The sequence below is a fragment of the Gymnoscopelus braueri genome (assembly GCF_963280865.1).
Source record: "Gymnoscopelus braueri genome assembly, chromosome: 21".
NCBI classification, from domain to species: domain Eukaryota; kingdom Metazoa; phylum Chordata; class Actinopteri; order Myctophiformes; family Myctophidae; genus Gymnoscopelus; species Gymnoscopelus braueri.
In genome coordinates, this window is record NC_137623.1 from 39,010,705 (window position 1) to 39,036,593 (window position 25,889).

General features: G+C 41.3%; 2 protein-coding genes across 7 annotated transcripts in view; both read right to left on the minus strand.

The window, feature by feature from the left end:
- Positions 1–12,615, minus strand: part of LOC308077313 (baculoviral IAP repeat-containing protein 7-B-like) — a 40,298-nt gene extending 27,683 nt beyond the window's left edge. For 2 of the 5 annotated variants that reach the window (XM_080417949.1, XM_080417948.1), the window contains exons 1-6: positions 12,485–12,615; positions 12,254–12,330; positions 6,627–6,790; positions 5,864–5,996; positions 4,832–4,931; positions 4,364–4,416 (exon numbers count right to left, since the gene is read on the minus strand). In XM_080417949.1, coding sequence (XP_080274075.1) covers positions 4,364–4,416; positions 4,832–4,931; positions 5,864–5,996; positions 6,627–6,740 — 400 coding nt within the window. In that variant the 5' untranslated portion in view covers positions 6,741–6,790; positions 12,254–12,330; positions 12,485–12,615. The remainder of the gene's footprint in view (positions 1–4,363; positions 4,417–4,831; positions 4,932–5,863; positions 5,997–6,626; positions 6,791–12,253; positions 12,331–12,484) is intronic. The other 3 variants (XM_080417951.1, XM_080417950.1, XM_080417952.1) reach the window with 3 other exon arrangements.
- The window catches only part of LOC308077311 (GTPase IMAP family member 4-like), a 128,185-nt gene that overhangs the window by 64,174 nt on the left and 38,122 nt on the right, over positions 1–25,889 (minus strand). The window lies entirely within an intron of this gene.

Sequence of the window (25,889 nt, forward strand, 5' to 3'; positions counted from 1 at the left end):
ATTACGATTGGGTGTGTCTGAAACCCTAATATGCATATTTCCAAGATGGTGGCTATGTGAAAACGAGTTATAACTTAACCTTTGACACTTTTGGCAAACTTGGTGTCGATTTTATGTTTTTTTAAGCAATTTTATTGAAACAATAGAAAAATGGAGTGGAGCACATCCCTATTGATACAGATAATAGCCAGTAGGCTAGAGTATATTAAACAATACAATTAAAAATGTAAATGCGGTGCGTGGAGGGGGGGGGGCGCCCCTCCACGCACCACACAACAAGGTTTGTTGTGTAGAACCTCAATGTTCCTCACATCCACATGATGAGGTGTAACAAACTCCGGCTTTTCCTCTCTTCCATGCGCTAGCAGGATGTGATACTACATCAGCCTTCCTTGGCCATGGGAAAAGAGTGCATGGGCAGCTTGGGAGGCAACACTGGATCTCACAGTAGCGCCTGATTATGTGGATGTGAGGATGCCTCACCAACAATGAGGGGTCCAGACGACAACATATAAGCACAATGGGCATGCCCATATATGGGCATAGATAGATACCTTTATTGATCGCACAGGGGAATTTCAGTCACCCAGAGGCAGCACAGCAGTCAGAGTTACAAAGTTACAGATACAGAGTAAGGAATGTATACAGCAATTCAAAGGTAAGACATAACAATAAGATGCACCATCACTAAAGAACAAAAGTATATACACCTGTACAAACTATCCTGCACTATGCAGAAAAATTACAATAACACCAGGTTACAGTGTCCTGTCAAACCGTGCAACCAGTACGATCACTGCAATGCCAAGAAAAGTGACAAAGTGTCCACAGTGCAATCAGTACAATAACTATCTAAGTGTAATTAGTGGTCAGAGTCCTTGGTACATCTTATAAGTTATATGACCGGGAGCAGTATGGGTCAGCGCCCCCAGCCTGTGTCTTCCGTGAGGAAGAAGCCCAACAAACCCACGGTGAGGCCTTTAGGAGGGCCATTCAAGCAAACCGGCCCAAGGAACCATCACGCCAGAAGGAAATGTTTGGATCGGGGTGTTGCAGCGGATCTGGTACAGTGCTGGAGACGAAGGAGGAGTCCGGCCAGGGGGCCACCCACAGAGCCTAGTCCCTCCACGTGCCAGAGCCTCCCCGAGTTCCGGCAGAGTAGTTCCGGAGAAGCGGACTGAGTGGTCCTGTCTTTCCCTATAGGACTGACCGTGGGTCCTGGGACCTAAGTTGGGGCTTGATCAACCCCGGAGTCCAAAACATCGGAATCTTCTCAGGAAGAACAGCCTGCTCCTACATTAGAGTATGTCAGACCAGTCCAACGACCTGTTCAGGTGCACTCCTAGAAACTTGTAGTTGGCTACAATCTCCACCACCTCAGCATTTATGGTACTGGGGACCGGAGGTACCCTCTTGGTCGTGCCATAGTCCACCACCATCATCCTTGGTCTTGCTAGCATTGGGCCGGAGGCGGTTTGCCTCGCTCCAGTCCACAAAGTCCTTCACCATGCTATCGTGCTCAACAGTGTTGTCACCTGAGATGCAGCTGACTACCGCAGTGTCATCTGAGAACTTTTGTAGGGGACATGTCTTGGAGTTGATCGGAAGTCAGATGTGTATAGGGTGAACAGGAAAGGTGACAGCACTGTGCCCTGGGGACAGCCGTGTTGTTCACCAGCACCTCCGACTGACAACCCTGCAGTCTCACATACTGCGGTCTGCCCGAGAGGTAGTCTGTGATCCATGCCACCAAGCCGTGGTCCACATCATCAACGCAAGCTTCTCAGCAAGCAGTTGTGGCTGGATAGTGTTGAAGTAAAAACACATGATTCTGACTGTGTTGCCCAGGGTGTCAAGGTGTGTGAATGCCCTGTTTAGCATGTAGATGATGGCATCATCAAACCCAATGTCCGCCTGGTATGCAAACTGAAGGGGGTTGAGGTATTCACTAACAATCGGTCTCAGTTGATTCAGTACCAGACGTTCAAAGGTCTTCATGCTCTTTGATGTCAGAGCCACTGGCCTGTAGTCACAAGGTGCGACTTTTCTTAGGCACCGGAACAATGCAGGAAGATTGCCACAGTTGCGGCACCCTCCCCGTCTTCAGAGAGAGGCATATATTTTGGATCAGCGCTTCTGGACAACCGGATCTCCATATATGCCTATACTATACTGATACGCCCAGCCCACGTATGCACGTACAGAGTTTTTGTGCATTAATTGTAAGATTGTTTCAAATACTCCTATCTATATCAATAGGAATGTGCTGCACTCCATTGTTCTTTCAAATACATTATATGTGTAACGTACAAAGGTTGCTTTTAAGGTTGTTCCTAAAAGTGTTCTGGGTGAAAATGTTGAATACCTTTTTGGGGAAAGTGTTGATATTGTTAATAAGTAAATTAGAGTGCTCTAGATGGATGCAATCAGAAAATCGGAGCATTTCTAATATGTTTCTAATGAAAATAAAATAGACACTAAAGGCGGCTTTCCATATACATGGACTTACCTAGCCCCACCCCACACCGCCCACCACAGCGACGGTTTCCACTACAATGAAGTGGGTAGAGTGGTGTGTAAGTGGTACTAAACTGGTGCCTAAAAAGTACCCAGTCTTGGGTAGGTCTGAGCTGGGCTAAGCGGGGCTAAAGCTGTGATAAAGCTGATTGGTCGGCTCACAGCTGTGTCTGTCCACTCAGGTGTCTGTAAAATGTAAACACTACGGTAGCAGTGTTGCCATGTCCACTTATTATAAGCAACATTGGGCTTATTTTTCTGTAAAGTTGCTTGTAAATATTGGTAGTACTTTTACTCCACTACAATTATCTGAAAACGTATTAGTTACTAGTTACTAGTTACTTTTCAGATATAAATGATTACATTATAAAACATACATTAAGCCCTATTTTATACCTAGGCTATTTGAAAATAGCCGATCTACAAGCTCACAACGCATCGCATCATTGTAGATCTGCTATTTTCAAACATTTTAGTACTTACTTTTGGTACCTTAAGTACATTTTGATACCAATAGTTTTTGTACTTTTACTCAAGTAATTCCAGACTTTCACTTGTAGAGTGCTTCTACATTGCAGTATTGATACTTTTACTTAAGTAAAACATTTGAGTACTTTTTCCACCACTGCTTGTTTCTAAAATGTAGTTGATTATTTGGGGCTTGTTTCATATGTTGTTGAAACCAGTGGTTCTTAAACATTTTCATGTCAAGGACCCCCAAATTAATATGTATTTGTCAACATTATATATGTATATATTTTTTTTAAATAGCAGATGCACACACTCACAATGCGTCGCATCGCTACGCGTTGTGAGTTTGTAGATCTGCTATTTTCAAATAGCCGTAGATAGTCGCTTCTTTTGGGATTGTTTTCATAGACCTGATTGCTTATTTTTTTCTGCTAAACCTGGCAACAATGAATGTGCGACGATACACGCTAATAATGTTTTTTATATAAGTGATGGCAACGTGTTTAAACACCACACAGGTCTTCCCAACAATAGCGAAGATTAAAGTCAGGGTGAACATGGCCAAATAATAACTTAAGAGCCAAACTAGCTCTGAGGAAGCACGCTAGCATTTAGGCTAACCCTGTAGCCTGAGGCTAAGTTGGTGTGTTAAAGAAAGGGGCGTTGATTTCCTTCGGGAGGGGAGGGGAGGGTGGGGATTTTGCGAGTGGGGACTTTTGTGCAATGGAAACGCAAGACATTTTGAAGCGGTGCGGTGCGGTTCTGGACTGTACTGGACAGTGTCGTGCTTATGCTGTGATGGAAAAGCGGCTTAAGTTTGCCAAAATTGTCAAAAGTTAACGTTTTCACATAGCCGCCATCTTGGAAATATGCAAATTAGGGTTCCAGACACACCCAATCGTAATGATAAGCATTCCAATGTGTTTGCAATGGTCAAAAAACATGAAATAGACACCAAGTTTGTATTTGTAACAAATCCAAAAGCATTTTGGATTTGGCCGCTATGGCAACCCCAAAGGTCGCCCGGTCGGGCGCCCAAGCTAAATCATTAGAGCATGCCCTGGGCCAAATTTGGTGCAATTAAGACTGATTAGCCCTAAGGCCCAGGACTATTGCTGAAATATTAGATGTAGCCCAGTAGGTGATTATGCTAATAAAAGCGAATTACGCTAATTCTGAAAATTGCTCAACATGCAAGTTAGCATCCGGCAGTTTCCACATGCTGGGGACCCATACTCAACATTTCTAATATAAAACCTTGGTGTACTCAACATGTTCGGGTTCACAATGGGGCTCTATTTAGACTATTACCCTATGTTACCCTCATAGGAGCAAGAAGAGTTTGCCACTCTTGTTGCACTCTTGTTGCACTCACCTGGGGGGACCCGAGCCTGGATCTGATGAATCTCTTGGAGCACATATTCACATCTGCAATAAACCAGAGGAACATGAATTAACACATTATGTAAACTAATTTATTTATTGAATTCATTATGATGGCCTGCAGTATTGTAGTTATCAATAATGTTGCTAATACTGACAATATAGCACCTTTAACAAGGTTTAATTTGTTCAAGGTAACACGTCGTTGCTGTCGGTCAGAAACCATGTTTCTCCATATTTCAACTTTTTATGTTTTTTCATATAGATTAATGTCCTACTTCGTCATACAAGAGTTTTGCATAAATGTTGCGAAAATAGCCGATTTAGCTTGTCTATTTTCACTATTATTATTATTTTTCAAACAATAATAAAAGGTTTTCACCCGACAGGGATGTGTGCATTTTCTTAAGCATTTATTTAATTTATTAATTTGTTTAATTATTTTTATAGTGGTATTTACCTGGGAAAACATTTAATGTGTTCAACCCATGGATCGTCTCCGGACTGCCAGCCTTGCAGGACTCCGTGACAGCAGAAACACTTCACGCAATCACGCAAGCCTGAAACGCAGGACAGTTCAATTACCTGATATCAAGGACAGGTGTGAATAGAGAGAGAGAAGGATGAGGCTGGCAGGGCACTGCAGTCAGGCACCTGGAACTAGTGCCAAGAAAACTGACAATGTGGGAGCAAAGCCAGGAAAGGCAAGAAGCGCACCACCTACCTAGATGCACTGCGGTGCTAACAACCCAGTAGAGCTCAAGGCCCTGGTGTTAGATAGGAGTGTGTGGAGGGCTTTCAGGAGGCGATTCAGGAGGCCTGAGTTGGTGTTGGCTAGACCGCACTCTAGCATCGCATCAGTACTGTGAACACTCTCCTCCCCCGGGGACAGGGAAGTATTACGTTTTATTTACGTTTCTACTCACTGCAGTTTCCCCGACTGCCACATTAATCACGGTACATTTTGTGTTTACAAAAGTTGGAGAATGGAGACTATTGTCACCATCTTTAATAATCACTTGTAAAAAGGGGTTAGAATTCACCGCGGTGCATCCGGCTTTGTTGAGCGTCTATACGAACGATTGTGTTCAGGCCATGTAATCCTACGGGCTGGGGTGGCACTTGTGAGCAGGGAATGTTGGGCGGGAGGAGTATAGGACGGAAGCTCTATGTCCTCCGGGTGCGAGCTCCTCACTGGCAGGTGAGTCAGTAGGATACAACAGCAGTGACAACACACAAATTTGTGTGTGGAGGAATTAATTGGCATACAAAAGTCTTTAATTCAGTGTGAAGCTAAAGTAATTTATATTAAACACAGTCATGAAAGTACAGATGGTGAGGAATTCTCTGTGCTGCTAACCTCCTCTTTAACAGGGCGGTAGTGAGGTCCAGCCATAACAATTACACCAGACCAGTGCTTTTATAACCATTATTTTGTATAATATCAACTATATTAATTGTTGGCAACTCTGCTTTGATACACAGTCCTTACCTATGTAGTAGAAGCCGGCTTGGGCCAGCTGGTCGGGACGGACAGGGATGCGAGAGGGCCAGTTTACGAAGGTGAGCAGTCTCTCTTCGCTATGCTGCATGGCTGGTTTGGACGTTACTGAGAGCCAAATACTCTGTTAAAAGTAAAAGTCCAGAGTAAAAAAATATACTTGAGTAAAAGTACAAAAGTATTGGCATAAAAATGTAGTTAAAAGTACTAAAATGTTTGAAAATAGATGTTTTCCATCCTGTCTGTCCATGTGTGTGTCTGTGTGTATGTGTATGTGTCTGTGTGAGTCTGTGTGGCAACACATCTCCATTAAACGCTGGACCGAAAGGCATGAAACTTAGCACACAAATGAGCCATTCCTGCAAACTTTGTTCTAAAAATGTGTTTTGCTAAATTAGAACTGCTGGTGGCGCTATGACAAGCCAATCTTAAAAGGGTGGCATTTGCTCCGCAACATAGTGTGAATATGCGTGCAAAGTTTGACCGCAATCGGACGCTGCGTTCATGATTTGCCGCATTTTGTTCAAAACAAGCCACTACTGCAAACTTTAGACGTGAATCTTAGCCAATCAAGATGGAATATGAAAGATCATGTGTACCGATTTGCGTGAATTTTGGATAAAATCCGAAGGAGTAATTTTTTTTTACATAAGTCGGCCTCCTGGTGGCACTATAGAACTTGATCTCCTTCTGTCCTCAAGTAAAAGGACAATCTCTATATTAGCCATATGATGTATAATACACACCCACTCACCTTTGCAGCTAAGTGGCCCTTTTGAGGTTGAAGCACTGTCTGTAGGGGAGAACGGGGTAAGATGAACTTCTGGGTAAGTTGAACCACCCCCTGTATCTTTAAAACTATACACATGAGTTGTCATTTGACCTTAAAATCAGGACACACCCATCATTTCCACCTGGCTGTGAAGTTGAGAGACACATGGGCAAAGTGATAAGCATATTTCTACACAAAAAAAAGTGTTTTTTGCTGGTCAAAGTTAATTTTTTACTTTTCTGGTATAATGATTTTTATTTTAAAGCAAATGTACCCAGGTCTAAACTTATATATCATGCATGTTGGTGATATTCCAATGTATAAAACCATGTGAATCATTTAGCTAATGATTAGCCTGAAGCATTAAGCTAGCCAGGTTAGGTCAAAATGGTGGCCATGGGGCAAGATGAACCAAATGCCTTGGGGTAAATTGAGCCAATTATCCTAATATTAATCACTATTCATATTTTTTATTATGTCTTTGCTTCTCAAATTATGCTGGATGACCTTTCATTTGGATGAATACACTAATTTAAGAGAAGTTTTCAATATTGTATTAACAATTGCAAATATTAAAAGGTTCTGAATAACAAACTTTATTTAATTGGTTTTATATTGTTTAAATACCATTAAAAAATAAATAACTATTTTCAAAAGGGAAATGTGTTATTCAATTATTTTTGATACGTGAATACATTATTTGTTCAAGTTTAAACTTGAAAATGTAAAATATCATATGGGTAAATTTACCCCTTGACTAGGATCAACTTACCCCTTACCTGGGGCAAGTTGAACCACGTGACCACTTTTTTTTTAGAACCCATATTTTTACAGCCTTTTGTCATAGATGCACACTCATTATTTTAATTGATAGAAGACATCTTGAAGTTTTAGTAGATGTTTAGATTTTACTTCCATCTCATTTTTCCTTGCCTAGAGGTCAACATAAGTAAAAAGTGGTTCATCTTACCCCGTTCTCCCCCTGATGAGACTAAATTATTATTATCCAAAATAATGAGGATTTAATTTGTTGGTTGTTAAGTAGCTCAGTAGTTAATGCAGACATACTATCTGTAATGGCCTTCCAATGCACATTACTTCAACAGGTGGTGGTGTATGGAGTGATCCTACGCAGCCAAAGTAAAAAACAAACAGTATGGAATGTCCAGTCTTGAAATCCAGTTTTAGGTACATTTATTGTCATTTGCAGTTATGATGAACATACCATTGAATATTTCTGTGGTGAATCTCTGGTTTTGTGGTTCTGTCTGTCTGCTTCCTTTCTGCTGGTAAAAACGGTTTGCTCCTCACCAACCTGTGTCCTCCTCTGTCCTATGATCTCCCTAATCAGTGCACCTGTAACCCCTTAAATGACCACCCAGTGCTGTCCAAACTAGAGCCCGCCACCCAGTGTCCAAAAGTAATAATGCCAACCTACAAAATAATATACTACCATAAAAATGGCTCCTACACTATCGTTTTAAAATGTGCAGCACATTGAAATAGACCCTATGACACATTAGGAGTCCATCAGTATACATTTAAGGCTAGCCCACTGTGTTTTTGGTAAGATGATTATTTTGCATGTCCGTGGCAAAAAAATAATCACAAGCTGCCATGGTGATGACCCCTGTATTATGTGTGCATAATACACACCCACTCACCTTTGCAGCTAAGTGGCCTTTTTGCGATGGAAGCACTGTCTGTACTCATGAGACTTCTTTAATGTCTCTCAATTTTATCTCCTTTTTTTGTTTGTTTGTTTGTTACTCACTTTTGATCAGTATTCTATACCGAGAGAGAGAGAAGGACGGAGAGAAAGAGAGACACAGAGAGACGAGACGATACGTTTCTCTCACAACGAAGGAGGAATGTGTGTGTGTGTGTCTCCATATATTATGACCCGTGTCGGGCTTCAGGCCGGCCTCGCCCATTCAATTTAGGATCGCGCTGGGATGTAACATTACAGCAGACACGGTATTTTAATGACGTCACGCGCGCACGGCACACACACATTTTATTTTACCTTAAATTAGGAAACATGTTTGTGTAGGAAATGTTTTTTAGCTTAGTTTTAGTCTTTTTAAACTAATACAAATTCAATGAATGCCATGAATCATAGAGCTGAAACTAAAAGTTTGCTTTGAACAAGTATCTTTCTCTTCTTTGACGGTGGCTGAGGCATTGCTGCGTGCAGATAGGATACTGTCAGCAGCAGCTACTGAAGTCAACATGCTGTGTTGTTACCGTGTAGCCTATAGATGCGAGGTGTGAGGAATCTGAGGAAACATTTTCACACTCACTTGTAAACCTGTTATGCAAGGTAGCCATTTGCGTACTCGTGAATCTACGGGGGGGGGGGGGTGCACGTTCTAGCCTGCGCGTGCACTGTACCGTGCCGTACCTTGCACGTGAAAACATTACTGGCCACACGCCGTCCTACCCACCCCGTGTGGCCTCCACGACTCCACTGGTAAAGACCGGTGGTTGCGGTTTGTCCCTGTTTCTAAAACGTTGTTGATATTTGGTATGAGTTATTGGTTGATATATTGACATATTTCACACACAATCTCACATTGGATTAATATCCAATTAATTCTTGTTTTGTTCTGCACTGTACCCTCAATAATTGTGGTTTCCATTCAGGTGAACAGGTTTCTATGTTGATGAGAAAGTCTAAGGTATGCCCCAGCCCCACAAACCAGTACACAATAAGTGATTAATGAAGGGCATGACAGGACTTTTATTGAATGCAGTGTCACAATAGTTGTATGTGAAGGCGCCTAACTTTGATCAGAGGTGAGCACTGAGTCTGGTCACAGCTTCTGTGGTTAAAGCATTTGGAACAAACCAACTTCAACTTTACTAAATGTGGAAATCAACAAACTCCTGGAAAACATCCAACACATTTCTAGAACACAATCTAGGGGACCACAGTGTAAACTAGAAAAGGTGCTCCTCACCCTCTGATCAAAGTTAGGTGCATTAGCATTAAACTATTTTGACGCTGCATTCAATTAAAATCCTGGCATGCCCATCATTAATCACTCATCATGTACAGTACATATCTTTTTTGTCTCTCAAGTTTCCATGTTCCAGTATTCCATTGGCATTTTATCCTTGACGTTTCTGTGAGAAGCGATGTAATTATTATGTCTAATAAATCAAAACAAATCAAGTGTAGCTTGTAGGGTGTGTCTTTTTCAATTGTTACATGTGCATGCCTTGGACTTTCTCATCAACAGAGAATACATGATCACCTTAATGGAATCCACTAGCTACCGTACCTTGCCAAACCAAACGGTTCAGCTGGTAGAACTTGATCTCCTTCTGTCCTCAAATAACACTGTCTTTTGAAAAGCCAGCAATCTCTATATTAGCCATATGATGTGTAAAACGCACCCACTCACATTTGCAGTTAAGTGGCCCTTTTGAAGTTGAAGCACTGTCTGTACTGATGAGACTAAATTATTATTATCCAAAATAATGAGGATTTAATTTGTTGGCCGTTAAGTGGCTCAGTAGTTAATGCAGACATACTATCGTTTTAAAATTTGCAGTACATTGGAATAGAACCTATGACACATTAGGAGTCCATCAGTATACATTTAGGGCTAGGCCACTGTGTTTTTGGTAAGATGATTATTTGTCCGTGGCAAAAATTTAATATTAATGAAAATGACCATCACAAGCTGCCATGGTGATGACCCCTGTGCATAATACACACCCACTCACCTTTACAGATAAGTGGCCCTTTTGCGAATGAAGCACTGTCTGTAGGCCTACTGATGAGACTTCTTTAATGTCTCTCAATTTTATCTCCTTTTTTTTCTTTGTTTGTTTGTTACTCACTTTTGATCAGTATTCTATACCGAGAGAGAAGGACGGAGAGAAAGAGAGAGGCAGAGCAGAGAGACGAGACGAAACTTTTCTCTCTATCACAACTAACAACAAACGTTGTGTGTGTGTGTGTGTGTGTGTGTGTGTGTGTGTGTGTGTGTGTGTGTGTGTGGGGGTGTGTGTGTGTGTGTGTGTGTGTGTGTGTGTGTGTGTGTGTGTGTGTGTGTGTGTGTTTGTGTGTGTGTGTGTGTCTCGATATATTATGACCCGTGTTGGGCTTCGGGCCGGCCTCGCCCATTCAATTTAGGATCGCGCTGGGATGTAACATTACAGCAGACACGGTATTTTAATGACATCACACGAGCGCGGCACGCGCACACCGCGCTCATTTTATTTTACCTTAAATTAGGAAACATGTTTGTATAGGAAATGTTTTTTAGCTTAGTTTTAGTCTTTTTAAACTAATACAAATTCAAGGAAAGCCATGAATTATAGAGCTGAAAATAAAAGTTTGCTTTGAACGAGTATCTTTCTCTTCTTTGACGGTGGCTGAGGCATTGCTGCGTGCAGATAGGATACTGGCAGCAGCAGCTCCTGAAGTCAACATGCTGTGTTGTTACCGACCAATGAATTCTTGTTTTGTTCTGCACGGTATCTTCAATAATTGTGGTTTCCATTCAGGTGAACAGGTTTCTATGTTGATGAGAAAGTCTAAGGTATGCCGGTGCCCCACAAACAGATTTTGTACACAATAAGTGATTAATGAAGGGCATGACAGGACTTTTATTGAATGCAGCGTCACAATAGTTGTATGTGAAGGCGCCTAACTTTGATCAGAGGTGAGCACTGAGTCTGGTCACAGCTTCTGTTGTTAAAGCATTTGGAACAGACCAACTTCAACTTTACTAAATGTGGAAATCAACAAACTCCTGGAAAATCCAAAACATTTCTAGAACACAATCTAGGGGACCACAGTGTAAAATAGAAAAGGTGCTCCTCGGAGCACAGGTCAGTTAGTGTGGGCCAGCAATGTTCAGAATTCGCCAATCAGGGTTGAATATGACAAATTGGACAGATCCGTGTTGATCACTTGACTATAGAGATAATGTGTACTAATTTGCGTGATGTTTGGACACAATTTGTAGGAGTAATATAACATTTATTTTGTGCAAAAATCGGCCTCCTGGTGGGGCTATAATAGGGTAAAGTTAAAACCGTGGCATTTGTTCCGCAATGTAGTGCAAATGTGCGTGCAAAGTTTCACCGCAATCGGACACTGCGTTCATGATTTGCAGCATTTTGTTCAAAACAGGCCACTCCTGCAAACTTTGGAAGTCAATCTTTGCCAATCAGGATGGAATATGAAAAATCTGTAAGACCCGTTTCGTTTAATGACTATACTGTGTACCGATTTACAGTTAAAAAACAATAATCAACAATAATATACAGGTTTTAACCGGTTAGAACTACACCTTCTTCCTGTCATTATCAGTCATCAAATCAGTTGACGGCCATGTTGTATACTTGACGGTGTTCACTTAATTTTGTTTTGAAGTTAATCAGTCAAATGTGGTTGTTTTGAGGTGGATTCTTCCGAGAGACAAACATTGTTCTATCAATTCCACAGTTAAACCTTTAAATGTTCTTCATTTCACCATGTTCACCTACACTACACTTTATAGACCAATATGGAAGAACATTTTCACCAATGTGATGGGAAAAAAATAAGTGATTATAAAACATTTCTCAAAATAATTAGGTAATCTTACCTTGGTTCTGTGACAGAAGGCGCTGACTGGACCTGATTACAGCTGCATGAGGCGGTGCTTCTGGAATGTCTTGTATTCTAAGAGCGTGAAAATACTGATACAGGTCAACAACAACGGAAAGGAGAACACACACACATATATATATATATATATATATATATATATATATATATATATATATATATATATATATATAAACATAATATACTATGACACATAATATGTTGTTACCTAGTCGTTCTCTCCCTCTACCCTTTCCTCTCTTGAATGGCTACTATCTGCTGGTGTTTCTGTGCTGTCTTACATTTCAAAAGGGAGAAAAGAATGATACAGCTCAACAATACAGACACGAGAAACAATCTGTCTGTCTGTCTCTCTCTCTCTCTGCTGCCTATCAGGATAATCAAACTAGTTACACTGCATTTCCATGCCATTCATTATCTAATGACTCATCATGTACGTATCTGTTTGGACTCACCTGTAACAGGTGACCTGTTTGTTGTTTTATTGTGAAGCTGTGCTATTGTGATTTAACTACCTAGAGCCTGGATTCACACATCCAGTTTCAGATACATAATTATGTGAACAATTTACACTAAACTGACCACAGAGCTGTGTGTGTGTGTGTGTGTGTGTGTGTGTGTGTGTGTGTGTGTGTGTGTGTGTGTGTGTGTGTGTCTGTGTGTGTGTGTGTGTGTGTGTGTGTGTGTGTGTGTGTGTGTGTGTGTGTGTGTGTGTGTGTGTGTGTGTCAACATTAAGTTTAATTATGACACAAAAATAAAATATTTCCAACATTTTTCTTGTGTTTTATTTATTTATTGTCTCCGCCAGGCCGAAAGGCATGGCGAGAGAGTATGTTTTCCACCCCGTCTGTCCATCCGTCTGTCCGTCTGTCCGTGTGTGTGTCCGTCCGTCCGTCTGTGACCAGCTAATCTCTGCCACCGTTGGCTTGATCACAGCACCACTGTGCACACACACTCCCTGGATGCCAATTCAGAACATCTGCCCAACATTTTTCACATGGGCCTGTTATAGCGCCACCAGGAGGCCGCTTTCTGCAAAACACATTTTTTTAGAGTACTCCTACAGATTTTGTCCAAACGTCACGCAAATCGGTACACAGTATCTCTATAGTCATTAAACGAAAAGGGTCTTTCACATTTTTCAAATTCCATCCTGATTGGCTAAGAATGGCTTCCAAAGTTTGCAGGAGTGCTCCGTTTTCAACAAAATGCCTCAAATCATGAACACAGCTTGCAATTGCCCTGAAATTCAGCACACACATTCCCACTATGCCGAGGAAGAAATGCCACTTCAAATTTTATGTAATCAATAGTTCTCAACCTTTTCAGGCCACGACCCCCCCCCCAAAAATATATATATATTTGAACTGGGGACCCCCCACCCTGACAAGCTCTTGGAATTGGCATTACATTTAGTTTGACTCAGTTCCGCAGATAAATATTGCGAAAATATCTGATCTACATGGTCACAATGCCTCTCAATGCGAGGCGTTGCAGATCAGCTATTTTCACAAATGCCACTAGCAGGATTATTATTTCTTGTCAACATGCAAGTAGAACTATGAGAAGGTATAACCCAGGTAAAATATTGTGTCATTATAAAAATATATAAAGGATATATGATTAGCAGTCCACTTCCTTCTGTTGGTACGGATGGATTCACATTGCAGCGTTCCGTACTCGAGTACGGATGATCCGGATCCGAGACTACCTCCCCAGGCGGTCCCGAGTACGGTACGGTGATCCGTTCCGGGGAACGGTACACAACGTTCACACTATCACAACATCTGCCAAGTGGTCCGGGGTGCGCACCCGGGACCATAGTCTGAATCCGCCCTGAATCTCAAAGCCAGCAAAAGCACACTGCAGAACAGTTTCCTCCCCCAGGCTAAATAAGAAAAAACAATGAACATCTTCTGTGGTATTACGGCCTTGTATGCTGAACAGTTTTGAACTGTTTTTAGATAAGTTTAGTATTGTTATTTATGTACTGTTTTTATCTCTGTGTATTAAATAGCACCCCCAACCTAAGTTTTTTTTACAGTGCATGTACTTGTACATCCTTGTGACAATAAACATATGAAATCTTGAAATCTTGAAAGAAAATTATGTGGTGTAAATAGCAGCAAGATACTCTTTGTAGCATACTTTCGAGGTGGCAATCTGAATCACTCACAAATGGCATGCCCACCACAGTCTGACCGCACAGTCTTTAGTTACTGTACGCCAAGTGTATACAGTAGAGTACAATACTATTGTATTGAGAAGCATAATGCAGACACACTGACATGGGCCCTATCTTGGGGAAATGCCACAGTTGTTATTTTTGTCTGAATTAAGCATTTCAGTGAGCTAGTGCCCCCTTATGCCTAAACTTGTTAGGCATGTTTTACTAGTTTGAAACACATTTTAAAATAGTTCAAATAGCCGATCTACAAGCTCACAATGTGTCAATGTAGATCGGCTATTTTCAACAACTGTGTTGTTTCAAAACAACTGTGTAATTTCAGGCATTTTTGTTATGTGTTGTGTACTGAATTCCCATATCTACAATATACTCACCAGGCTAAAGTCTTCTCTGTTAATGAGGAAAATCCTGTTGATGGTAGGTTATTGTAGAGAATATGATCTCAGCTGCCACTCTGCTGTAACACTCTTTCACCTTTGATTCTCAAACAGCACATCGTTAGATTCAAGTAAACATTCTGTTGCACTTTGATAAAAGTTAACCCTTCCCTGGACACTTTAGTGCTGTGTCCAGGTTGATAAGTGCAGAATAAAGTGTGTATATTAGACTTGTTCCCCAGTCAGGCCTTTTCGGGTCATTGTTTGTTGTTCAATGTTCAACGTTGCATGACTTGCATCAGTTTGTGTTTGTGATCAGTCTGTTATGGCAAGTGTTCTCTTCTCTGGAATTACATTCTCGGGAATAAATAGATGATTCAAAGACTCTGACCTCTAATGACATTAGGGCACACATTTGCCCTGACTGAAAGGACACGTTTTTGATTGGCATTGCACTGATAATTATTGTCTCTGTCGTATCTGGGTCATAAGGGAACCGGCGGAAATACGAGTCCATTTCCGGAGGCGGGGAATAAAGAGTCATCGTTCAGAGACCGGAGCTTTCATTCTCAAACAATTCCATTTTATTGTAAGAGTCCTTTAGCAATCCACACATACAGTCAATTGTCGTATAGCGCATCTTTGTTCATAGGATCTGCTGTACCCTGTTGAACGCGACATCTGTGTGTAGCCAAAACACAGAGTCCCGTTTGCTTCCATGCAAGTCATTATATACAGACAGTTTAGTATAAATAAACTACCTGCTGTCTGTGACAGTCAATCACAAATAGGCTCCTGTCGAAACAGTAAGCTTGGCCCGCCTTCTCCTCATAGGACACGAATTAGCATCTGCCTCCTTTTACTCTAACACATGAAATCTTTCCTTATCCCTATCTATGAAATCGTACTTTCTCATATGTTCACAATATGACATTATTATACAACATTTTATTAGCTTCGAAATAAGTCTAAACAGTAATATATCCAACGTTGTATGAATGATCTTTATAGTTAAAGTTATTTAAAAGAAAGGTGCTCTTCTCCTGGGTTCCCCCACTGTCGGAGCTCAGCCCCTCCTTCCTAGAGAGAGCGTCAAAATCCCTTTAATAATGATGCAGTCATTAATCTCGGACTTAGACACCGAATGATCATCCCATCCCACTAAAGGGTCTTCCCTCGGCCCTATTCTACCAAAACTTATATTTATCTGTAAATTTAGAAAAGCCTAGTAAACACTGTATATTAAACCCTGTTTGTCTTAACTCATCTCGGCTGGCTTGACTGAAGAGGGCACACTGGATCCGTTTTCATTCTAAACGTTTCCCAGAACGAATGCTGGCCTGCATTCACATTGGCCATAGATCCTATCGCACCAGAGAACACATGCATATACACCCCCGATCCTACAGGTGGCGACATGCACATAGTGTTTCTTCTGTGGACACAGACGTCATGAACTATGCGACAATGTTTGTGCTGGTCGCGCATAAATATAGGGTTGCGGCTTGTGGGTGAGTCAACGCACTGAGCGCTCAGCGCGTCAAGGCCATGGTCAAGGCACAGACTGCTGTGTTGTTGACGGACAACGGATGTACGCTTATGAGAAACAACACAAATAAAACCTGGTGAAACACTTGTGTGCATTAGCGCAAGATGAGGATATAGGAAACATTCAGTCTAAATGTCCAGTTTGCTAACCTTCACAACTACTAATACTTTTGTATTTGAAACTTTAAATTTCTCTAAATATTATAAAAATTTTCACGACAGCTTAAAGGAGCAGTTCACCCCAAAAATGACTTATTTTTTATCAATTGCACACCCCATGAAGACTTGAATCCATGGATTTATTTGTGTTTTTGTCGCATTCCTAAGCTAATAATTTGATTCCCGTCTCCTACCGGCTAATGTATCTGGTAGGAGACACAAAGTAGATTATTTGTGTCTCCTACCGGAAATACACCAAATTAAATCAAATTATTGGCTTAGGAATGCCACAAAAACCCAAATAAATCCATGTATTCAAGGCTTCATGGGGTGTGCAATTGATAGAGAATAAATCCTTTTTGGGTGAACTCCTCCTTTAAGTACAAAAATATATCATTTATGATAAGGCAACTATAGTAGCCTATACAGTGAAGTCCGACTGAATGACTGAAACCTTGTATTGTGAATTGTACTTCCATGTACTGTTTCTCATGTCTCATGTCTAAATAAAGTACATCAATCCAACGTCTTTTCTTTTTTGACTCTCTTGGTGTGGGGATTATCTGGCACATGTATGTATCTGTTATGAAAGAGTTTGCATCATGAGTGAAACGGCTATAGTCCTTGGGAAACCATAAACCTACGTAGGCCTACATCTAAATGAGTTACCATATTTACTTACAAATTTCAAATTACAATATATAAGCTATATATTTCTGGGATGCATAGTAGCTGAAACTCCACAAGATACCCACAAGATATACTATGGCCATACGTCCTCTTTTACCCGGACATATCCTCTTTTGGGGGGCTGTCCGGCCTGTCTGGGGGGTTTTATAAAATCCTTCAAATGTCCGGGGTTTTGAGAGTTTGGGTGATATCCCCCCCACTTCTGGGACGAAGAAAAAAGAAAAAAACTCGAGCTGGAGGTTTCTACGGGTGGAAAACGGAACGCTCGTCCTAAAACACACTACCCCATTTTTTTCGCAGGCCGAGGCCGCCGGATTAGACCGGGGACGAGGGTGTTTTAGGACGACGGTTCTTCCATTTCAGACTCTGAATCAGACCCCATTGCGCTGCTCGCGCACCTGAAATGCGCGATGGAGACCCGCCAATGTTTCATGACTGATAGACATGAAATAAGGCCCTTCACAGCTAATAGAGAATTTTAAATTTTAAGAATCGGTTCAGAATTGAATGAGTAAAATTGTTAGAAAGGCTCCCATCATATAAGTTGATTATTATTTAAATTGTTATGTTCCACCTTAAGAGTAATATGCACCTGCCCACCTTAAGTGTGCAATGCCTTCTGGGGCGTTTTCATTCATTCAGTAGCACCGGCTAGAAGAGCGGTGAAATCCACGTTCACCTCACTGCAAACATTCTAAAGTTGTGTAGCACTACAATACCAGTAAAGCTGTCATAAACCTTCCCATCAAATCTCCTTGTCAATGTGTCCTGACCGACGCCCCGGGGGCGAATGAAACTTACCCTACAGACTCAGTTCAGATTATACAGTCCTTTCTAAACCCTCTCCAACAAAAATAGTTAAATAGCCTGAAGTGTCCTCTTTTGGGGAATTCAGAATATGGTCACCCTATATATATATATATATATATATATATATATATATATATATATATATATATATATATAGTTGCTGTCCTTATATGGCCGTGACACGGCCTCTCTTTCTATCTCGTGCTCTCATTCTTTTTCTGTATGTAATGTTTTATATAATAAAAAAAAAAGTTTTATATATAAATATTGCGGGTTTTAGTGCATCATCCCGCGGACTCATTTTATAATTTAATGATGAAATTAACCCGTGGGATGCGGCGGGAGTAAATGTTAAATGAACCCATGGGATGACAAGGGACAGAATGGGATTTTTTTTTTTATTGCGGGAGGGAGCGGCGGTCAGTAATTAACTGCGGGATCCGGCCATGGTTGAACCCCTGTGGATTGATCTGCGACATGTGTTTGTTGACTGTTTTTGTCGAGTTTATATACCGTCACCTATTACAAATAGCGGGCCACTTCCGTCTAATGGTACGCTTGCTTTCACATTGCAGCGTACCGTACCCAAATACGCATGATCCGGATCTGAGACTGCCTCCCGAGGTGGTTTCGGGAACGGAACGGTTATCCGTTTCGGGGGACGATTCGCAACATTCACACTAGCGCAACACCTGCCAAGCGGTCTGGAGTGCGCACCCGGGACCCGAGTGTGAAACGGCTTTTAGTGTCCAACAGGCACTGTTGCCTAATCCTAGAATACACTTTGTGAGAACCAAGCGCTCGGGGGTGTGGTATTTTGGATTCACACCATTTTTGGAAGTGTTATCTTGACCAATTCACTGCAGCTGGCAGTCACCACTAGAATCTTCCCAAATAGCCTAGTGACGTTTTGGTCTCCTCTTGTTATTAGACACTTTAATGGTTTGTGTTTATAATATATTAATATCATAATAATTTCATATTCCATAACTTCAGTCTTGAATACACCACATCTCCGCCAGGCCGAAAGGCATGGCGAGAGAGTATGTTTTGCACCCTGTCCATCCGTCCGTCCGTCCGTCCGTCCGTGTGTGTGTCCGTGTCCGTGTGTGTGTCTGTGTGTGTGTCCGTCTGTGAACAGCTAATCTCCAACACTGTTGGCTTGATCGCAGCGAAACTGTGCATACACTGCCAATTCAGAACCTTTGCCCCAAATTTTTCACATGGGCCTGTTATAGCGCCACCAGGAGGCCGCTTTTTCCAAAACACATTTTTTGACAGTACTCCTACAGATGTTGTCCATCACGCAAATCGGTACACAGTATGTTTATAGTCATTCAACAAAACACGTATGTCAGATTTTTCATATTCCATCCTGATTGGCTAAAAATGGCTTCCAAAGTTTGCAGGAGTGCTCCGTTTTGAACAAAATGCCTCAAATCATGATCACAGCATGCAATTTCCCTGAAATTCAGCACACACATTCCCACTATGCCGAGGAAGAAATGCCACTTAAACATTTTCATATCAGCCTCATGGTGGCGCTATAACAGTCTGATTCGTGTTTTTACCTATAACTGCACCGATCTGTATAAAACTTTGTATGCACACTCCCTAGAGGCCAAGGAAAAACCTTTGCCCTGCATTTTTCACATCTGCTTTTGATAGCGCCACCAAGAGGCTGACTTATGTAAAAAACATTTGTTTATATTACTCCTTCCCATTTTATCCAAATTTCACGCAAATCGGCACACATGATCTCTAGTCATGTGATCAAGACGGATCTGTTAGATTTTTCACATTCTATCCTGATTGGCTAAGATTAACATCTAAAGTTTGCAGTAGTGGCTTGTTTTGAACAAAATGCCGCAAATCATGAACGCAGCGTCTGATTGCGCTGAAACTTTCCACGCACATTCACACCATGTTGAGGAACAAATGCCACCCTTTTAACATTGGCCTGTTGTAGCGCCACCAGCAGGTCAAATTTAGCAAAACACATTTTTAGAACAAAATGCCTCAAATCATGAATGCAGTGTCCGATTGCCCAGGAAGAAATGGCACCCTTTCAAATTGGCCTATTATAGCACCACCAGGAGGCCAAAATAACCTACCTGACCTGGCGGAGACCTGTGCTCCGAGGAGCACTTTTTCTCCCTCCCCAGTCAGAGTTCGGATGTTGAATGAATGTAGAATTATGTGCAGGATATCGTTTGCATACAGATGCGTGTAGAAAAATCCTTTCTCTCACACTTATGCCAGTGTACCATAGGCATACCGTATACATACTACGCATACAGCGTTTCGTTGCACCGGCAGGCAATCCACTGTGCCAAGCTAGCTAGTTACGGCCGGATCTCTTGTGGGGTCAGTCGCTACAATATAAACACACACACACAGCATTGTGTGTGTGTGTGTGTGTGTGTGTGTGTGTGTGTGTGTGTGTGTGTGTGCGTGCGTGCGTGCGTGCGTGTGTGCGTGCGCGTGTGCGCGTGAGTGTGTGCGTTTGTGTACTCCACCACTCAGCTAAAAACACACCAGAACAGTCTGTCTGTGATAGTGATACTGATAACATAGCTTCAAATTCCTTAAGTAGTATGTCATCACAATGCAACCAAAAGAATGCTAGATAGAGATAAATGAAATACTTATCTGAGAAGATTAAGAAACATGGGGCCACACCCTTCTAGGGTTTGAAGTAGATTGGATTTCTAAATCAGTTTGATTCTGTTGTGGTAGTAGTAGCTCCAGGGGTTTTTGGACCGTAGGTCATAGCTTTAAAAAAAAATATCCCTGGACTCCAAGATTTTACAAAATTTTGCGTTATCTTCAAGACATATTTAGCTACTAGTCCTAAAATAGCGAAAAGACCATACAAGCTGTTGTGAGATTGTGGTTTGGCTATTTTCACCAATTGTTCACCTATTATTGCAGAATGTTTGCCTATTATGACATGCCCAGAATAGGAACGCCAGGGGTTCTTGTGGTTAAGGGGTAGTTCAGTGATTCTCAAAGTGGGATCCAGGGACACCCAGGGGTCCTTGAGGGGGTTCCAGGGGGTCCCCAGCAAAAGTAGTTAATATAGCATGAAAACCACTTTAACTCTATATACATGGCTATTTAAAAATAGCCGATCAGGCTCACACATGTCTTGACACGTAGAGCCTGTAGATCTGCTATTTCTGAAATGTTTTTAAGAAATTTTAAAAGAAATTGAATATTTTTGAAACATTTCTTGACAAATCTTGTCTGGGGGTCCCTGGCACAAAATATTTTCAGGTGGGCGTCCGTGGTCAAATACATATTAATTTGGTGGTCCTTGAAAAAAAAGTTTGAGAACCACTGGGGTAGTTTATACAATGGCTTCAGTTTCACTTCAATCTTTTGTTTCGTTCAACATGGCTGTTTCTGTGGGCTTCATTCATATAAAAGGTAGGTTGTGTATCTTATGATGTTACATTGTTTCTTTTAAATTGATTTGTTGATGCTTGATTTATCTGTTTTTGTGTCTTATGTTTTATTTGGTTCCATGTTCTTTCGTCAGAACTTCGTTCTACTGAAGAACAATAAATAAATATAGCTGCAAGCAGCGATAAGCGGGGCCAGGGAATAGAGAGAGAGAGAGAGAGAGAGAGAGAGAGAGAGAGAGAGAGAGAGAGAGAGAGAGAGAGAGAGAGAGAGAGAGAGAGAAAGAGAGAGAAAGAGAAAGAGAGAGAAAGAGAAAGAGAAAGAGAAAGAGAAAGAGAAAGAGAAAGAGAGAGAGAGAGAGAGAGAGAGAGATGGAATAGATTGAAGAGAGAGAGAGAGACGGAATAGATTGAAGAGAGAGAGAGAGAAACGGAATAGATTGAAGAGAAAGAGAGAGAGAGAGAAACGGAATAGATTGAAGAGAAAGAGAGAGAGAGAAACGGAATAGATTGAAGAGAAAGAGAGAGAGAGAGAGAAACGGAATAGATTGAAGAGAAAGAGAGAGAGAGAGAGAGAGAGAGAGAGAGAGAGAGAGAATCGGAATAGATTGAAGAGAGAGAGAGAGACTTGGAAAAGGAATAGATTGAAGAGAGAGAGAGAGAGACTTGGAAAAGGAATAGATTGAAGAGAGAGAGAGAGAGACTTGGAAAAGGAATAGATTGAAGAGAGAGAGAGAGACATGGAAACGGAATAGATTGAAGCGAGAGAGACATGGAAACGGAATAGATTGAAGAGAGAGAGAGAGAGACATGGAAACATAATAGACTGAAGAGAGAGAGAGATGGAAGCAGAACGGATTGAATGGACATCTCAACCTATTGCCATTAACAGGAATCGAACCCTCAACCTTTGGATTAACAGGCTGCAACACTACCTATAGTGCTATAGCTTTGTACAGATTGAGGTTGTCTGTTGAAGATAAAAGTGAACCAGTGAAAGCAGCCGACCTACAAGCTCAGAAACACGTTGCTATCTGAAAAGTTGTGAGATTGTAGATCGGAGAGAGAGAGAGAGAGACATGGCAACGGAATAGATAAGGATAATTCCTTTAACAGGTCCGTTCATGAAAGTCCTTGCGGTCTTGTTTCCAATGAGGGCCTGTGAGCAATTAGGGGTTAAGAGTCTTGCTCAGGGACAAATTTCATTTGCTGGCCTGGCCTGGAATCGTACCTGGGGCAACTAGGGCCTCTGGCTCCCTAGGCTGGCTCACTAAACACTCAGCTATGGCCGCCCCTCAAAAGAGAGAGAGAGAGAGAGAGAGACATGGAAACGGAATAGATTGAAGAGGGAGACATGGAAACGGAATAGATTGAAGAGAGAGAGAGAGAGAGAGAGAGAGAGAGACATGGAAACAAAATAGATTGAAGAGAGAGAGAGACATGGAAACATAATAGATTGAAGAGAGAGATGGAAGCAGAATGGATTGATTGGACATCTCAACCTATTTTCATTAACAGGAATAGAACCCTCAACCTTCGGATTGACAGGCTGCAACACTACCTATAGTGCTATAGCTTTGTCCAGGCTAAGGTTGTCTGTTGAATATAAAAGTGAACCAGTGAAAGCAGTCGATCTACAAGCTCAGAAACACGTTGCTATCTGAAAAGTTTTGAGATTGTAGATCGGCTATTTTCAGAATGAAGTATGTCATACATTGCAAAAACATACCTTCTCAGATAAGCATTTCATGTTATCTTTATCGATTGCATATGTATTCATTAATACAGTCTTGTTGTTTGCAATGCACTTTAAATGAAGTCTCCACCAAGTGAGGCTTGAACCGGCAACCTTGATGTTATGAAACATTCACTTAAGCGGGAAGCCATTGGACCAACAGACCTGATCCAGTGAAAACGGAGATCAGACAGATGATACCATTTCACGCAATTAACTGAAAATCCTGGGTTTAAGTGTTTTTCAAACTGCTCAAAATTGCGGACAATCTAAGGGCGGAGAGAGAGACATGGAAACGGAATAGATTGAAGAGAGAGAGACATGGAAACAATAGATTGAAGAGAGAGAAGGATGGAAGCAGAATGGATTGATTGGACGTGTCAACCTATTGCCATTAACAGGAATCGAACCCTCAACCTTCGGATTGACGGGCTGCAACATTACCTATAGTGCTATAGCTTTGACCAGGCTGAGGTTGTCTGTTGAAGATAAAAGTGAACCAGTGAAAGCAGCCGATCTACAAACTCAGAAACACGTTGCTATCTGAAAAGTTTTGAGATTGTAGATCGGCTATTTTCAGAATGAAGTATGTCATACATTGCAAAAACATACCCTCTCAAATAAGTATTTCAGGTTATGTTTAACAATTGCACATGTATTAATTGACACAATCATGTTGTGTGCAATGCAACTTTAATGAAGTCTGCATCAATTGAGGCTTGAACTGGCAACCTTCAGGTTGTGAGGCACACGTTGAAGGGAGAAGCCATTGGACAAACAGACAAGAACCTGTGAAAAAGGAGATCACACAGATGATACAGTTTCACGCAAATAGCTGAAAAATCCTGGGTTTAAGTGTTTTTCAAACTGCTCAAAATTGCGGACAATCTAAGGGGGGAGCTTACTGGTCAACGTGATACATGTGTTCCTCATGAGTCAAGGCACATGTGTAAGCAGGTTTAATGGCTGTCGGCCAAACGAGGCATGACTTTTGCCTGTTTAAAGTTTGCACTTTCAAAAAATCGCTATAGCGCCCCCCTTTGACCAATTGGAGTAAGATTGGTTTCAGTAATATTTGGAATGACCCTCAACATTAACGCAAAGTTTCAAAGAAATGTGAGTCTGCATGTACAGTATGTGTTAGGGGCAGATGAATAATTGTCATAAAACTGCAATATTCATTGGCTCATTAAAGCTTCATTTTTTCACTTATGGAAAATCTTTTGCACATGTTTGTCGGCATAGGTCCAAAGTTCATGTGTAAAACGTTTCGTGCAGATTACTCAAAAATCCCAGGAGGAGATTTTCATATAATTCAAAATGGTGGGAGATCTAAAGGTCAGAGGTCAAAAGTCAGAGGGTTAAAGTTGTTCATCATGAGTAGACGCATGTGTGTATTGAAGTTTTATGGCTGTAGGTCAAACAGGGCATGAGTTGTACCTGTTCAAAGTTGACATTTTCAATTGAGTGCTATAGCGCCACCTTTTGACAAAAGATTGTGAGATTTATTTCTTGATAGTTTTTCATGACCATCTACCATATGGCCGAGTTTCGTAAAAAGCGACAGCACGGTTCAGCCAGAACTGCGAAAAGTGGCAGAAACAGAATACGTACAATAATAAGACAGGTCCAGAGCTGAGCTCTGGCCCCGTAATGACATTTACCAACGCAAACCATACTTCTTCTTTGTCTCTCTTGCTATTAGCCTCGTCTTAGTGCTAACTATTTTATTGGGGGGAGTCTGGGTGATACGTGGGTGGGTTCTAATGATCATTACATCCTGATCGTGAAAGAAAATATTTCAAAAGAAGAAGAAAAAATAAATAAAGGTTATGTAGGGTATTATGGACAATCAACATCTGGAAATAATGTGTCATAATGACTTTACTTCAATTCATCCAATATTGATGAATATCTTTATACAGCTTCGTTCTGATTTCCTTTTTGTGTCTGGTTGTAAACGACTTTTAAAGTTCTCTAGAGCTTGCTCCTACAAACACTCACACTTACTCTTACTCACACGCTCTTAGCTTTTTCTGACATTTCGCCACAATTGTTAAATTGCCAGAAAATTGGACCCTTCGCTAAACCCCACCCCAAAAGCGATTGTCCAATGCCAGCTTAGCAACCGTTGTTAGCCTGGCATAGGTCTGGCAAGCTTTCGTCGCCTGCCATAGCTGTCAATGTTATTTTGCCCACACACACACAATCATTTGCAACATAATAGCAAGAATAGGAATACCACGATAACGCAATGGTGACTATGAACCACGTACCCAAACCCGTTGGAGGCTGCTTTTCCCAAGCTGAAATCTGCACTTAAACTGCAAGGCTGCATGGCTGTGTTGTTGAACACATACACAGCTTAACGTCAGGAAAGTTACACGACTACCTCTCCCAGGTGGTGTCAATAATATGCTACTAATCACCTTAATCGTAACAAAATTCAGAATCACAGCGCTGCCTGTTTCGGATTCCACACGTAAAAGTATATTAATTCATGTGTTCGTCTATTTATTAACTGCTACTGCAGTCTTACCCTGCGATACATGAAAACTCCTGTTACAGTCATGGATCAACTTCAACCTGGTGTTTGCACTTTTTCCATTTACGGTCCGTACATCTATATAAACGTTCAGATTTCAAATATAAAGTGCTTACCCCATGGCCACGGATGTTACAATTATGCATCTCAAAA